At 39.2% G+C, this 15,818-nt stretch overlaps 1 protein-coding gene across 4 annotated transcripts in view; it reads left to right on the plus strand.

The window, feature by feature from the left end:
* The window catches only part of npas3 (neuronal PAS domain protein 3), a 268,530-nt gene extending 252,712 nt beyond the window's left edge, over positions 1-15,818 (plus strand). For all 4 annotated transcript variants that reach the window (XM_023352222.1, XM_023352224.1, XM_023352225.1 and 1 more), the window contains 3 exons: positions 6,623-6,770; positions 6,876-6,991; positions 10,611-15,818. In XM_023352222.1, coding sequence (XP_023207990.1) covers positions 6,623-6,770; positions 6,876-6,991; positions 10,611-12,223 — 1,877 coding nt within the window. In that variant the 3' untranslated portion in view covers positions 12,224-15,818. The remainder of the gene's footprint in view (positions 1-6,622; positions 6,771-6,875; positions 6,992-10,610) is intronic.

The raw sequence follows: 15,818 nt of genomic DNA on the forward strand, positions 1-15,818 counted from the left end.
TGGTAGGCTCCTACTGTAATCTAACACTCTGACTTCAAAGTTGTCAGAATGTCCCAGGTTGTCAGGATATCCACTGGTGACACTACAGATTTTCTTTGTCAGATTTTGTATTGAACATGGGCTAACCCAATATTTTGATTTGCTTCCTTTGCTGATTTGGACCTATAAAAGTTCCAGTTTGGTTCCTTCAGATGATGACACTTTCTTCCTCGATATTTTAGTAGACTTGGATTACATTCACACCAGCGTTGTTCAATCAACTTTAATCAGTTTTACAGCACAGGGTATTATGGGTAAATAAAACAAGAACAAATGTGCGATTCTAGAGCTAGAGGGAGAAATGACTTGTGATCTTTTATCAATGACAAAAGAGAAATCCACTAAAATCTAATGGCATTCCATTTTTATTTACATTTCACGAAGAACGAAGTGGAAAGCTTCTGTCTTCTTCAGATGTTTTTGTGTAGTTTCCTTCGGAGGGGTAGCGGCCCCACATATCAAAACTCCAAGATGTAATTCTCACTGAAGGTGTAAAAAGTTTTGACATGATCATTAATGGTCTCATTTATAACCGTCACAAAACCTGGCATTTTAACAGAGATGTGTAGACTCACCGTTAATCACCTGTATTTTTGCCGTGTGTATCAGTCCAACCTTATTAACAGACTTTTTCAGGCAATCCAGATTACGTTCGGGCATTATTGAAGAAACGCTGCATGAGGTTGAGACCTGAGGGCATATTAATATGTTTTCAGAGCAGTCTGATGATGTTTGATCTGCCTGATCTCACAGCAAAACATAAAGCACCAATCACTAAATTCCACGAGTATTCTAGAAAAAGGCAGTTATTCTCGTGGATGAGTAGATGGAGAGTTTATGCCAGTGTGCTGGTAAAAAAAAAGACTTTCAGCATTACTTTTTGTGGGATTTATTTGAACGTCTATTTTTGGTTTTTCCATTGCTGCAGGAGTTAGGGAGTTAGAGAATCAATCAACGTGCATTTTGGAGGGATAGGGTGTTCTCTGAACAGGGATCTAAATTTTAAAAGGCTTCTTTTTTAGTGTAGCACACAGGATGATCCCTTTCTGTGAGAAGGTGTCACTCGCTAAGTCTCTATCATTACCTGCTGACAAGCCGGTCTTAGCTTGGGTCAGATCTCAAAGTCAGTCTGTCCTAGTTTCCACTCCAAGAACAGAGAAACATAAAAAGAAGATATAGAAGGTGAACTGCAGTTTTCACAAGGAAACGAAAGGTAAAGGAAGGAGAGATTTGTCAGCAGAGCAAAGGGAGCGGGTGAAAGAAAGGCAGAGAAATAGGAACTTTAGATTCACAGGCAGCAAATGAAAAGAGGGTAAAATTCCTGTCTTCTCAAGGACAGATGAGAAAATGAACAGTTTTGTTGGGGTGGAAAAGGGAAGATATGCAGATAGAATAAAATAGATTGTTACACTTCCAGGAAGTAAAAGAGATTATGCAACAGCTTTTTCTAAAGAGTAGAAATGAGTTAGACTCAGGATGAGGAATTTTCTTAGTTAATGCAAATTAGAAATAATGAGCAACAACATGGAAACTAAAGGTTATCAGTTGACTGAGCATATTCTGCAAATTTTTGTGTAGTTATTAAAGTCAATAAAATGTAAAAATTGTTAATGAAATGCAAAGTGATAAGAAGAAAAGACAAAAGGAGACCAGACCAAGAATTAGAGATGCAAAAAGGTTTTTGGATTTATTTTTATTTTTTGGTAAAAATCAAGATCAATTTCAACAACAGAGTAAATGTCATAAAAATATGACAGACAGGATGTGAGAGAGAAAATCTGGGGAAAAAAAGAGAAGAAATAAACAAAAAAGTGAAAACTCTGTGGATTTAAGCCTGCAGGCGTTTCAGCAGAGCTCGTCTCTCAGGACCAACACTGCCTTTAATGAATCCTCACCGACACACACTCAAAAAGGCATATTTTATCCTCTCGGATAAAACACACACACACTTGTTGTAAAACACACACACACAGAAAACCTTTTAGAACACTAGGATAACAGAAGAAGATTCGCTCTGTGGATGAAGCTGGATGAAAGGACGGAATCAGCAGCATCACATGCTGACTTTCCTCTCACTTTTCTACAGTTTGAGGTTTCAGTCTCAGAATGAAGTCTCTGGTATTGCTGCATTTTTACACCTTTCCAAATTAAAAGCATTGGTTGTTCTGCATTGAAATACACATAGAATGGTCTCACTTTACAAAGACGCCTCCCACCAAAAGTATAACATGTGTGTTACAAATAAATACAGAAAAGTGAACTCAGGTAGAGATTAGATAAGTCAAAATTTATTTAATGATTGTGTTGAAAGAAAACATAGCTGTCTTCTGCTTCAATACAGAAGTTGTCACCTGTTTGATGAAAACAGACCTGCAGGAAGAAGCAGCCTGTGATTTGTCTCAAAGCTCCCTAACTGGGACTGTAGTCACAGCCAGGCGCAGAGCGGCTCAGTCTGCAGCAGGAAAACATTTCGTTTGGTTCTGCGCTTCTCTCTTTGCTGTGGAGAATGGCTGTTTACAGAGCAGGCAGTCTAAAGTAAGCTTCATAGTGTCAAAGTGGCGCATTGCAAACGTCACGGCCAAACATTAGTGATTGAGTAAAATTCAAAACATCAACAGAGTCCATTAAGGAATTGTTTCTGAACAGCAGAAAGCCCTGACACAGAGGGCTGGTTCTTACCAGGATAGAGAACTCCAGTTCTTTAGGCACCAAGAAGACCTGACATTTACCAATCAGTGACAGAACACACAATGCAGTTAATTAGTTTTTGTAATAAACTTTAAAGCCCTTCAGCCCCTACAATCCAAAAATATTCCAGAAACCACATCTTACACCAGCTCTCTTTTACTCCAGTCCTTAGGGGCCACTGTCCTGTCCCTGTTTCAACACACCTGAATCACCTCCTCAGTATGAACTCAGAGTCCTGCTAATTACCTGATTATTTGACTCAGGTGAGTTAGAAAGGAAACATCTACAAGCTGCAGGATGCCTCATCTTTAAGGCCTCTTTCTTATACCAACATTATCTCAAACTGCACTTCTTTGAAGCTTTCTGGGGAGATTATTGCATTTAAAATGAGGATATGGGTACATATCAATATCTCAAATGTTTTGTCTTTAAAAAAACAGAAAAAAAGCATGAATGTTGTGCAACGTGAAGCAGAAAAGAACATGTGCCTCCAGTGGTTTAGCAGTGGGTTCCAGTCTGAGTCCTTTGCTAACTAATTTGGTAAAATGACAGACCATAGTTCCGAACTGAAGTGCTGTAAGGATAAACATGAGAACCAGCTTGACCAATCTTATCAGTTAAGAGATTTGTTTCACATCATTACGATTAGGACAGATAACTTGGTTAAAATATGTGATAAATACCAATGATCAATGAATGAGAAGTGAAACTTTGTGAGAAGTGAAGGTGATGAAAGAAGAAAAAAATTAATGGTGAAAAAGATGAGAAAAAGTGAAGTGAAGAGACTCAACTTTAAAAGGGAATAGAACTCCTTTAATCGAGTGGTTTCTCTCCTGCAGCCTCAGGCTAGCCTCCAGCACTCCCTTTCTTCCCATCTCCATCTATTCTCCTTCTCTCCCTCTGTCCTTCATTAGTGAACAATCAGTGAGGGAGCCATTTAAAATTGAAGGAGACAAAGAGTAAGGTTTATCATACAGACTGCAGGGTTTTTTTTTTTTTTTGGTCATATCAGACTACATTTCCCTACATTTGTTTCACCCAGACGTTTTTTTTCCCCCTAATGTTTTTCAGCTACTGTCACTGAAGCTGAACTGCAGCCGATTGATCTGAACTTTCTTGAAGTGTTAGGAAAATTTACATTGCTGCTATTTGAACAGAAAAGATTCACATAAATCTGTTTTCCTTGTTACTTCCTTGTGTAGTGAAGAGACGTATAGGAGGTATCCTGATCTCAGGCCCTAACTCCACAAACGGACTCCTCCTGATGCAGAGGAGCAGATGACTGAGCTTAAAGATTTGCAAAAAGGCACAAAACGCCAAGAAACCAAATGAAACCAAATGAAAGATACTTGCATTAATTGAAAGCAAGGACAAAATGCAATGAGTTCCAGAGTTGGTAAGTCAGAGCGTTCTCTGATCTTGTATGAATCCACTTCCTACGTTTCTTCACAGCTGTCAGGTGGATGTTTTCCAGCCCTGGAAACACCTAGAAATGATGGTTCCTCATCTCGTCTCAAATAGGAAACAAACTTATGAACTTAGTCTTTCTACATACAATAAGTGCTGCAATGTGTAAGTTTCACTTCAATTTTCATTATGTCACATTTTTCCAAAACTATGTCTAGAAATATAAGATCAAAGGGCGACAAACGAGTGAATGATCAATGTAGCCAATAAATGCAATTTAGTCTTAGTAGAGAAGATAAAATGAGTGAAACATTTTTCCAAATATTCTGTTAGTAATTCACACACACAACAACTTTTGAGAGAAGTGGAACAATTTTGATCCACAGTGCAGAGAATGATAAAGTTTATAATGAGTCTACATTCCTTTGAATTATTTGGATTGTTAAAGTGCTTGTTCATCTGGTGAAACAGTAACATGTCTGTTGGTGTGGATTCTCCTTTAAACTAGCTGAGGACCAGATGTATAGTTGAGATGTTTCATTTTGTGCGAGTTGCTGGAGATTGAAGGATGGGTTCAGAACAAAGTCGTTCTCATTGATCGTGTGTAGTCGAGCTGTTTTCTGAGGAGTCAGTTATTTTGGACCTGAGCTTGTGTTCAGATTTCACCCACAGAAACAGTCTGCTCCAGCAGTAGCACCTTCCATGTCTCATGGTGTGTGTGTATGTGGGTGTGTGTCCTCTTCCGTTGGGCATGCTAATACATCTCTCTGAGGACCCGCCATCATCTGAACAGTCACCACTGCCATGCTTGTGCACATGTGTCTGATGGTGCGCTGGTGTGCGCGTGTGTGTGTGTGTGTGTATTCACTGTTCTGTTATTTACTCTGTTGTACAAACAAAACAAGGTCACATTCAAGGTGACATGATCTCACCATCTCTACCTTAACATGCAAACAAGTTATTTTCCCTCTGTCTCTCTGCCTCTCCCCTCCTATGAATAGGCAAATAGAGAAGGAATAAGCAGCAGCCGTCCAACCAAAGTCAATTACTGAAGCCCTGGGGATGTCGTCTTAAACAATGCTATTAGATTCTAATAGTTTTTAATTACTGGCCTTCTTTTTATATAAATCAGCCCTCGCTTTCTCTCTCTTTCTTCTCTGTCATGGAAAGCCTATTTGTGTCCGTAATTAAATTGAGGAGCGGGATATGAATTCAGAGGCCTTCGCTTCTCGTCTCTGACTGTTTCTGTTTGAGCGGCTCCTGATTAATGCCAATACATATTGCTTGAGATAACCATTTAGTGGTTAATTTAGCCAAATTTATTACCCGCGTGCTGTCTCAGGGTGAAGCGAGGTTTGGTGTTGGGTGTGGGTTGGGTGTTGGGGGCTGGGGGCCACCTTTGAAAGGAGACATGTGGTTGCTGCAGTGGCACAGCGATGTCTGGTGGAGAGCAGGAGTATTACTTTTATTCACTTATTCAGTGAAAAGCTCATGTTGTGTGTTTGGAAAGTTAAAGAACTGACCATGATGTGATCCAGATCAACTTACCTTAATGAACTGAAGAGGTTTAAGTCTCTTAATGACACTAAAACGTTCAAACCTTAGCTGTATAATAAGATGTTTTTGTTTCTGAAAGGATGATAAAAACCAGCAGTACATAGGTTAATGTATCATGACAATATAATCACCTTTTTTTCTGTTTTTCTTTGTTCTTATCTGGGGTTGTGGGAGTGCAGTTGGTGCCACTAATAGGCATGTAAGAGGACTCAACATAGACAGGCTAGCAGTAAGTGCTAGTTCTTACTGAATCATATGTTCAGGACATCATCTTCTTGTCACTGCAACTCTCCATCTGGCGTTCAAAGTTTTTCTTCTTTAGATCTGTCTTGTGCAAGAACTTATTTAGCTTACAGCTGCAGCGTCTAGCATTTATATAAAATTTTTTTTTACCTATTTATTAAAACTGTTGCTATGTTGTCACAGTTTAATATGTGACAGATAATCTGAAAAAAAGCTGTTGTGCTTCCTCTTTGTGGTCATACCGTCATCTGCAGAAATATGCAGCTCAGTCAGAATCAACTAATCAGAGCAAGGAGGAGGGTCTTAGCGCTGTTCATCAATTCATGTATGTGCGGTAGCTGTGCTAATGGTGAAGAAACAACTTATTGTGACAGGGGAACTTTTTATCTGCTGTGGCCAGGCACAACAGGCTCTGGTGAGGGGAAATGAGATATCTACAACATAACCATCAACTAGGAATGTGTTCTGTTTTTTTTTTTACCTGATGATAAACTTAGATAGAGTTATGATGGTATCATAATAATTAAAGAAAATGTTTAAAACAAAACTGATTACAGTTCTGTAAAATAAACCAATTTTGATAAGACTAAAAACCACCTCATCCCAAGATTCAAACCTGCAACAATTTAGCTGAATTAACATAAAAAACAGATTAATCCGTTTTCTGTGTCTTTCTGTCTCTCTCTAGTGATGAATAAAGGTCAGTGTGTGACCAAGTATTATCGGTGGATCCAGAAGAACGGTGGTTACATCTGGATCCAGTCCAGTGCCACCATTGCTATTAACGCCAAGAATTCCAGTGAGAAGAACATCATTTGGGTCAACTATGTCCTCAGGTCAGACAAGACTCACTTTTGGAAATAATGAACAATAACTGCAGTAATACCCTCTCATTTTGAATTATGAATTGTCAATAACAGTTTTCCTGTTTTTCCTGACAGTAATCCTGAGTATAAAGACACACCCATTGACATTGCCCAGTTGCCAAATCTTCCAGAGAAAGCCTCTGAGTCCTCCGAAACCTCCGACTCTGAGTCTGAGTCCAAAGAGAACTCAGGTATGTAAGTGATAGCAGGTTGGAGGAACAGTTTCATATGATAAATCTAGACTTATAGCTGAGAGACAAAGGAAAGAAAGAAAAAGACTACAAAGTAAAAAATTATTGAAATGTTAAATAAAATGTTTGGGTTGTTTTTTGTTTTTTTTCAGTGTTTTATAGTTGGACCATAACAGAGATGTTTCTACATGTATAGAAAGTCGTGAAGAAAACAAGTCAAACTTGAAAATCCAAGCTTTGCATAAGAGAAGCCCCAGATATTTTATCAGTTGGTGCCAGTGTGCGGTCTGTTCCAGGCTGAGCGGTGGTGTGTGCCAGCAGCTGCAGGGACTGGGCTCACTGGCAGCCCAGCCTGCTGCCGCAAAATGACAACATGATAAAATGTGCTCAGAAAAAATACACAAAGCTCTGCAAATTTAACAACTTCTCAAAATACTTCAAAACATTTCTAAACAGTGTAGAGCAGAATGTATTTTTGAGAACAAAACACACTTGTATTATTCCAAATATGACTTAGAAAATGGGCAAAGAATTAGAAATAAATACTAGTGATAAATGTTTATTCCTTAAGAGAGCTTTGTTACCAAGTTCAAACACCTTAGAGACACTGACCTGTGGAGCCAGTTGGCCTTATAGACACATTTTATGTAATTCTGTTGATGTGAGTTATAGTTATTAGTTATTATTATTAGCTATTAGTTACTAGCTGAATATATAAATCACACACACACAAATACATTGTTCTTTATTTTTGCTTTTGCCTTTTTGTGCCTCTTGGTTCTAGTTGTACTTTAATCTTTGTAAAGATTAACTCGTATAAAATAATTTTTCCTCTGTGAACCAAAACCTTAATTTGTGTCCACATCTTCAGTGGACGTCCTCAACATGATGCTTTCAGATTCCATGTCCGCAGCCTGCTTCAGGACATGAGAGATATCTCCTGGAGGAGCTATAGATGATTGAACAGAAACCTCAGCCAGACACTCTGAGGGCTTCTGTTTGGGTTGGTGAAGTCATTATTACAAAATAGATCATCAACCTTTAACCCATGGTGGATTGGTTCCAAGTACACCTGTCTAAACTGAGTGGTAACGACAGAAGTTGGTTTGGTATGTTTTAATAGAACCGACCCGTACCAAACCACTGTTGGGTCCAAAGGAACGCTCTGGTACGGTGAGAATGGAACTACACACAACATAGAATAGAATAGAATAGAATAGAATAGAATAGAATAGAATAGAATAGAATTACTTTATTCATCCCAGCAGGGAAATTATTTCGCAGTTACAGCAGCATAGAGACAAGACACACAACAACCACCACTGAGTAGCAATTGTAGACAAAATAAAAATAAAAATAAAATATAACATGCTGTCAATATAAAAAGCAGCTTAGAGCAATCCTTGCAAAGATTCAAAAAATGCAGATACAGTATGTATATGTAAATATATGTACAGCAAGTGTGCCACAGTGCAGTTGTGCAAAATTGGACTGATTAGTCAGTCCAATTTTGACATGAACCATTGATTGTCACTGCTTGCTTCAAGCACAAGACATACCAGTGTTTGCTCTGGCATAGTGCTACTTTAGGCTCCTAGGTTTGACCTCACTTGCCTAGTGAGAATCCAACTGTTGGTGGAAATGCTCTGCTGAATATGGCGGATCATAAAATAGCACACTGAACCACACTGACACGGTGAAAAGTTTAAAGCAAAACTGATTGCAGTTCTGTAAAAAACGATATGTGCTTGCACGTATCGTGGGTTTCGATACGGCTAAAACCCACCTAATTCAAATCTGCAACAATTTAGCTGAGTGAAGGTATAAAAAAAACAGATAAATCATTTTCTTGTGCATTTCTGTCTCTCTTTCACATAACACCACTTTGTCTTTTCAGCATTAAGTTTCCCAGGAGCACCCCATAATCCCAAAATGGTTCTACTTTCAGGTCATTTGAACAGCTGTTCAGTAAATAAACACAGGTGACCATGAGAGAGCTCATTATGTGGTCAGTTACTTCAGAACCTTTCAGTTGCTCTGAGACTGACCTGTCCTATTGGACCCAGTTTGTCATGGGAGACCCTACCTGCTCCTGACATGGAGCCCATAATAATTAGTCAGAGTTCTAGCTAACACTATATTTGTTGAGTTGGAAATCTACACAAACCAGCAAAGGCGATAAAACATTTTTTTTATGAAAGCCTTAGAATCAATAGTAATTGAAGCATCTTTAAGGTAATTCAAATTGCTTGAGCAGAAACATGCAATCTGCTGACACCATTACCTTCCTATGAGCTATTGTTCACAACTTCAAAAACACATCCTAAACATTATTGTTGCATCATATCTTTGTTACAGCCAACACTAAGTGACTTAGAGCTTACACATTGTAAGTGAATTTAAACCAAGACAGCCCCTCCACTTCGAGCATAATACTATCAAATCCTAAGCCTTTGTTGGCACAGTGGAACTCAGGGCCAGCTGGTATTTTTGCTAGAGGATAGAGATTCTGGCAGGCTGCTGGCTGTAAACTGATGCCAGCTGCAGCAGGAGGGAGCCAGCTTCAGCAAATGTCCAACAGGCCCAAGGTGCTCTGATTCAACATGTTCAAAAATGAAACAGATGCCCTTTGACCTTTCTGCAGTTAGATGGCAACTAACATGAGAAGATGTGTCTGTTTTCTTTACAGCTGTTACAGATAAACCGACACCAAAGACTAATTGAAGCCACACAAAGAACATCTCCCTGCTTTAGTTTGAAATCCTCTCTTTTAGTTTCCGTCATGCATTTAGCTTTTATCTCCTGTGTTTGCAAATGCTTACAAAAATGTTGCAATACCTTGGAAGTCAGACTGAAACAATAGATCTAAAGATTTACCACCACTGTGCATCTCTGTGACTCCACCGCCTCTCTGTTAAGGCAGCTGTCTTTAGTCCGCACCTGAGCTTATAGGCAGCATGTCAGTCGTGTTGTATTCCAAACGAGTTGTCAGTAAAGCAAACAAAATCTCTGGATGTTCAATAAATAGATACATTGATTAAGGAAATGGTAAATGAATTATACAGAGATGTTTTTCCACTTAATCTGATTTGCTTTCATCCAAACTGATTCATTAGGCACAGCCAACTGGGCAGTCCTTTGTTTGTGCTGGTATAATATGTGTATTGTTTGTGTGTAATTGGCTGAACAAAACCAACATGACTAAACAAAAACAGATGGTGAGCATAGCAAATACAGAAAATAAATTCAATTCAGAACAAATCATCTCAAGACACTTTACAAAAAAGGTCAATTCAATTATTATTATTATTATTATGATGATGATGATGATGATTATTATTATTATTATTTACCTTTATGTCAACAGTAAAATCCCATTGAGGTCAAAAATCTCTTTTACAAGAGAATCCTGACCAAGACTGAGTTTACAGAACATTCACAGCAAAACACAAACACACACATGCCAATCACACACACACACATTACAATTCATCCTAGTTATCAAACAGTGTTTTAAGCTCAGTTCATTACCCAAATTAGTTCAAAAGTTTTTATCAAATCCGTGTTAGATAACTTGTCTAATATTTTTTATTTCAACCATCCTATTTTTTTTTAACAGACAATGAAAATACCAAGTCTGAGGGAAAGCCAGGCCACCAAGCAGAACACAGAGAGGATCCAGAAGCAGACAGTAAACGTCAGCAGCAACCAGGCCAATCACATTGCTCATCCGAGGAAATGAAGAACCATGACGACGGAGACAGTTCAAGTAACCCTGAAAGTCAGGACAGTGATGACAGCCTGGAGCCTTCAGATGGGGAGCAGGAACAGGAGCAGGAGGTGGTCCGAGGAGAGGGGGGAGGACTGGAAGGCAGGTTGGGGAGATTAGCTGGACTGGGAGCGCTGGAGGGACTCAATACCATCAGTGGACTGGGTAGTTTGGGAGGGCTCCATATTAAGGTAGAGCACTATGGAGAAGGAGAGGAAGAACTCCACAACTCACACATCTCTTCATCAGAGGATGACGAAGAAGAGGAAGAAGAGGACATTGATGAGGTAGATGATGAAGGAGTACAAAAATGTGATGATGCCAGTGCTGGCAGCAAGCTCCAAAAAAGGCGGAAAAGGAGAAAAGTGCAAAAATGGGATGGAACACGAAGCAGAAGGCTTCGTCTTTCCGCAACTCCCCCCAGCCCAGTAGCAATAGGCGACTCTACACCACAGGCCAATCCCTCAGGGGCCACCTCCATCACTTCCACACCGCTTCTAACTTCGTCCGACTCCCCAAACAGCACAGGAACCACATCCTCTGTTCTTAAAATCAAGACAGAGATGGCAGAGCCTATAAACTTTGACAATGACAGCAGCATCTGGAACTACCCACCCAACAGAGAGATTTCCAGAAATGAGTCTCCATATAGCATGACCTCCAAGCCTCCTGCTGCAGGGAGTCAGGAGACATTCCCTTCCCCACAGGGTGGCTCTCTACAGGTAGCCATCCCTGACTCTGTCCTCACCCCTCCTGGACCCGAAGGAGCAGCAGGTGGGGTGAGAAAGCCTCCATACAACGGAAACTCCGCCTCGTCCTCTTCTTCCACTGCTACGAGTTTAGCTCCTCCTTCCAACACTTCCTCCGCTGACCCCCTTTCCCCTCCGCTCTCTGCATCCCCCCGGGACAAGCAACAAGGTACTCCTACAACATCCTCAAACTCTTCCTCATCCTCCTCTTCAAATTCAAGCTCTTCTTCACTGCTGTATTCTGGGGATCTTGAAGCACTTCAGCGCTTGCAGGCTGGTAATGTGGTCCTTCCGCTGGTTCACCGCGTCACGGGAACTCTGTCTTCTACCAGCACCACGACGCCTCGTGTCTACACCACCGGCACCATAAGATACGCGCCAGCAGACGTCACTTTGGCCATGGCACAAGGGAACCTCCTTCCCAATGCTGCCATGAACTTTGTGGAGAGCTCAGGGTTTGGTCTGGACCCTAAGACACCTATGGAGATGCTCTATCATCATGTTCACAGGCTAAACATGTCCGCTGCAGCAGCTGCAGGCCCGTTTGTTGGATCCCCAGCACCCACAGTTGGCAATGGCAGCTTGGGAGGCCAGATGTCAGCAACAGCCAACGTTTTCACCACAGCGGAGGGACTTTTCTCAACGCTACCATTCCCCGTGTACAGCAATGGGATCCACACTACGCAGACAACTTTGGAAAGAAAGGAGGATTAATAAAATACATCCAAGACCGCATTACTGTGCTTAAAGAATCAACAACTGTTTCTAACTCAAAGACTACTCAGTAGTAAAAAATAGTAAGAAAGAATTTATCAGCGTGGAGCAGCACTGTGTTTCCAAGATGGAATAAAAGACAGGAACTGTCAAACGTACTCTAGCACTTTGAGCAATTGAGCTTGTGGAAGACATGGGTGGCCCTCACACACACACAACCCTTTTCTATTGATTTTCTCTATTACCAATCTCTTTGCTTCCATTTATTGTAATCAACAACTTTTTTTTCTTACAACAGATGAACAAAAAAAAAAGCAACGATTCTTTACTGTAAAGAATTCCTTTTTGCCTACAGAGAATTCATGTTGCCTAAGGATTCCACTGGAGCCTGAAGGGGATCATTTTATGATATCACTTGTTTTGGTTGCATCTTTATGAAGATGTTGATTGTGCATACTTTCAGGAGGTTGGTGCAGGTATTTGTGACACACTGAAAATGCTGTGCCTCTCCTTATTATGTATCTTGATGTGATCAAGGCTAAAGAAAAAGAGTTTTTAACCTGAGAGGAGAGGGCAGCTGTCTCAGAGATAATCTTTTCACAAAAGGTTTTTGCGAATGTTTCTTGGTTGAGGGGACAGTAATCGATGCTTTTTCCTCTTCTATTTCTTCCTTTTTATGAAATATTCTAGCTCAGATGTAACTTTGGAATCAAACATTATACAGAAAAACAACAAAAAAAAACAGCAATTTCAGCCGGGTAAAGACCTGTGAACTATCGAATGTTACTACAAGTTTCCTCATTTATCTGAGGAGTTTACCTACAGGTCTCACACCAAACATAACCTCCACTTCATCTACTCCCATCTCAGTCTGTCGAGCTTTTGTACCTTCACTCTGCTTATTTGACCCTTAACTTTCTGTCCACATTTTTTCTGGTAATTCTACAGATTTGTGGTGCTAACAGACGTCCAGTTACCCAGATTCAGCTGGCTGATGTGGGTACTGTAAATTCGGCCCTCCTGTCCTTCCTCCAGCTTGATTAATGTTTTTTTTATTACTAACCTTCAGGAATCTCAGAATACACACGGCAATGTGGAGCTGATCACTAGATGTTTAGGCTCTCTTCTGTTCTTTTTATTTCTGTATATTTGATTAGTGAGTCACTTTTAACTCTCAGTTAGATGGAGGCTAAATACTTAACATTGCTAACTTAAAAAAATGAATGTTGACAACCTTGACAGGATCTTGTTTTCCTGTTCCTTTAGTTTGTTTTTTGCTGTTCTCCTTTTCTTCCTGAACCAGAATCACCTCCACAACATTTTCCTCAACAATCCACTCTCTTCCATCCCATCGCCAGAACCTGTGATTAAAAACTACATATCAACAAGGAGATTGTAATAAAGACATGCATTTTCAATCAATCTGTCAAACAATCAATGTACAACAGGAGTAAAGTGGGATTTCCTTTATTTAGATGAATCAAAAAAGAGAAAATCCCTCTTCTTTAAAAAAAAGAAAAAGAAAAAGCTTTGTTTTTGCTCTGGTTGTGTCCTTCTTCCCCCTGCCTCCTTTGCCAAAAAAAAGAAAGAAATGCTAAGTTCACACATTTGGTGTTTTTAAAGCACTGTGATCCTTGCTCATTTGTAATTTTTTGGTAAAAACAGAAAAAAAACATACTAAGTAATAACTCAAACTGTAATAAGCTATCACAGTGTCAATCTTTTGAAAGTTGACAGCCCTGTCTTTACCATCCCGTCATCTTATTACCCCGTGTGATTAAGCCGTAAAACCGTGTTACCGATGTGTTTAGTGTCACTGGCTGTCAAAACGTCTTTCATGGCAACTTCTCTGTGTGTGTGTTGACTATATGCAGTATATACTGAGCTACTGTAGCTGTTTTTGTCCTTTGTCTTCTCTGTGCTCTATTTCTAGTGTGGCGAAGGAGAGGAAGTGGCGTCAGAGGGAAAAAACTGTCAGCTGGATGAATTCTAATCTAAACTCTGACTCTCTGCTTCCTCCTCCTTCTCCTCCGTTTCCCTCTATCTGCAGTCTTAGTGAAACCAGTGGAGGTTGTGGAATTTCGTGTTTGGTGGCCTTTGCAAAAAAGAAAAAAAAACACAGGAGTAAAAATTGGTAGAGTCCACCATTTACTTTTTGCTGCTTCCTTTTTGTCTTTGTAAAATTGCATTTTTATTTTCTAACCCTTCTCTCTTTCACTCGACTGTTGCTTTTTGCTGTTGTGTAGTCTTATTCAAACCTCTTTATCTTGTTGTCTTTTCTCTCAGAGATGAAAAGAATATTTAACTAGCTCAAAGGTTTATGGAGCCATGTATTTGCCTCTAAGGAATTCTGGGACAGGTTTCCTGCTCATGCACCCAAAAGAACATAATAAGAAATATTTATAGTATTTAAATTGTGTAGGAATAATATAATTTACATAATTTAATATAAAGTTGGATGAGGAAAAATCTGAGGAAGGACTTTAAATATACTCTGAGGTGAAGGTTAAAAACTACCACAGCCTGGACTGTGAAACATTTTCCCAGACTTCCTGGAGGTGTTTTCTGTGCTTTGGGTGTATTTCAATGGTCCGCACCAAAACGTCTTGAACTCCCAGTCAAATTTGTCTTTGGGGATCAAACTGACTTAGATAAGGGTTTCGAGGGATGTGAAAACATTCACAACTGTCTTTCAAGACACAATAATAAAAAATAAACAAAAAAAACAACAAAAAAAAACAATTTTAACAATTTCTATAAATATTAAAAGCAGGAAAAAAATTTCTCACTATAAATCTATTTTTCTAGGTGTTTTGGAAAACTGAACTGCATGTTTAGTAATTTTGTCCATTTACTGTGAACAATCCGATTTTTGATTTTTATTATTATTTTAGTCCAATAGCTGTAATTTTACTTCGTGTTTGATTGTTTTTTTGTTTGTTTTTTTTATGTCTGGAATATCCATTATGTGGATAAAATGGAGGCCTTTTGAAAGATAAAGGTTTGCTGAAGTTCAGCAGACCAAGTCTCTGATCCAGCCATCACATCTGGACAAAACAAACTGTCACGTCTTGTGTTTATCAGTGTTAAGTTTGGTCTTTTCAGGAGCAATTTCTTTCCACGCTCTGAATTTTAACATTTTCTATGTATGGATTCAAAGGCAATGGAATAGTGCGAGCATATAGAAAATACTTTATCGAGTGTTCAATGGGAGGCATATCACAAATGAAACCAAGAAATACACCCAAATGTAACTAAAACTAAACAGCTGCTTCAAGCTGTTTTAATGTTTTTCTGTGTTTTTTGTCGAAAAATGAAAACGTTGCTGGTGATTTTAAACCCTAAAAAACCTTAATCACAGCTGCTGTCAAATACATAGTGTTTAAAATTTTCAAATATTGAAAAGTCATCTCATTCACCTGTGAAGAAACTGTGTCTGTGTTTTTAACTATTTCTTGTACAATTAAACAGATTCTTTTATGAGGAACCTGGTGCCAAGTAGCTGAAATACGGGAAAGCGGGAATCTCTTATTATCAGTGTTAACAGTGTTATAAAATTCTAAATACAAACAAATTAAAATATTAAAAAAGAGAA

Source organism: Xiphophorus maculatus, chromosome 19, assembly GCF_002775205.1.
Source record: "Xiphophorus maculatus strain JP 163 A chromosome 19, X_maculatus-5.0-male, whole genome shotgun sequence".
Taxonomy (NCBI): domain Eukaryota; kingdom Metazoa; phylum Chordata; class Actinopteri; order Cyprinodontiformes; family Poeciliidae; genus Xiphophorus; species Xiphophorus maculatus.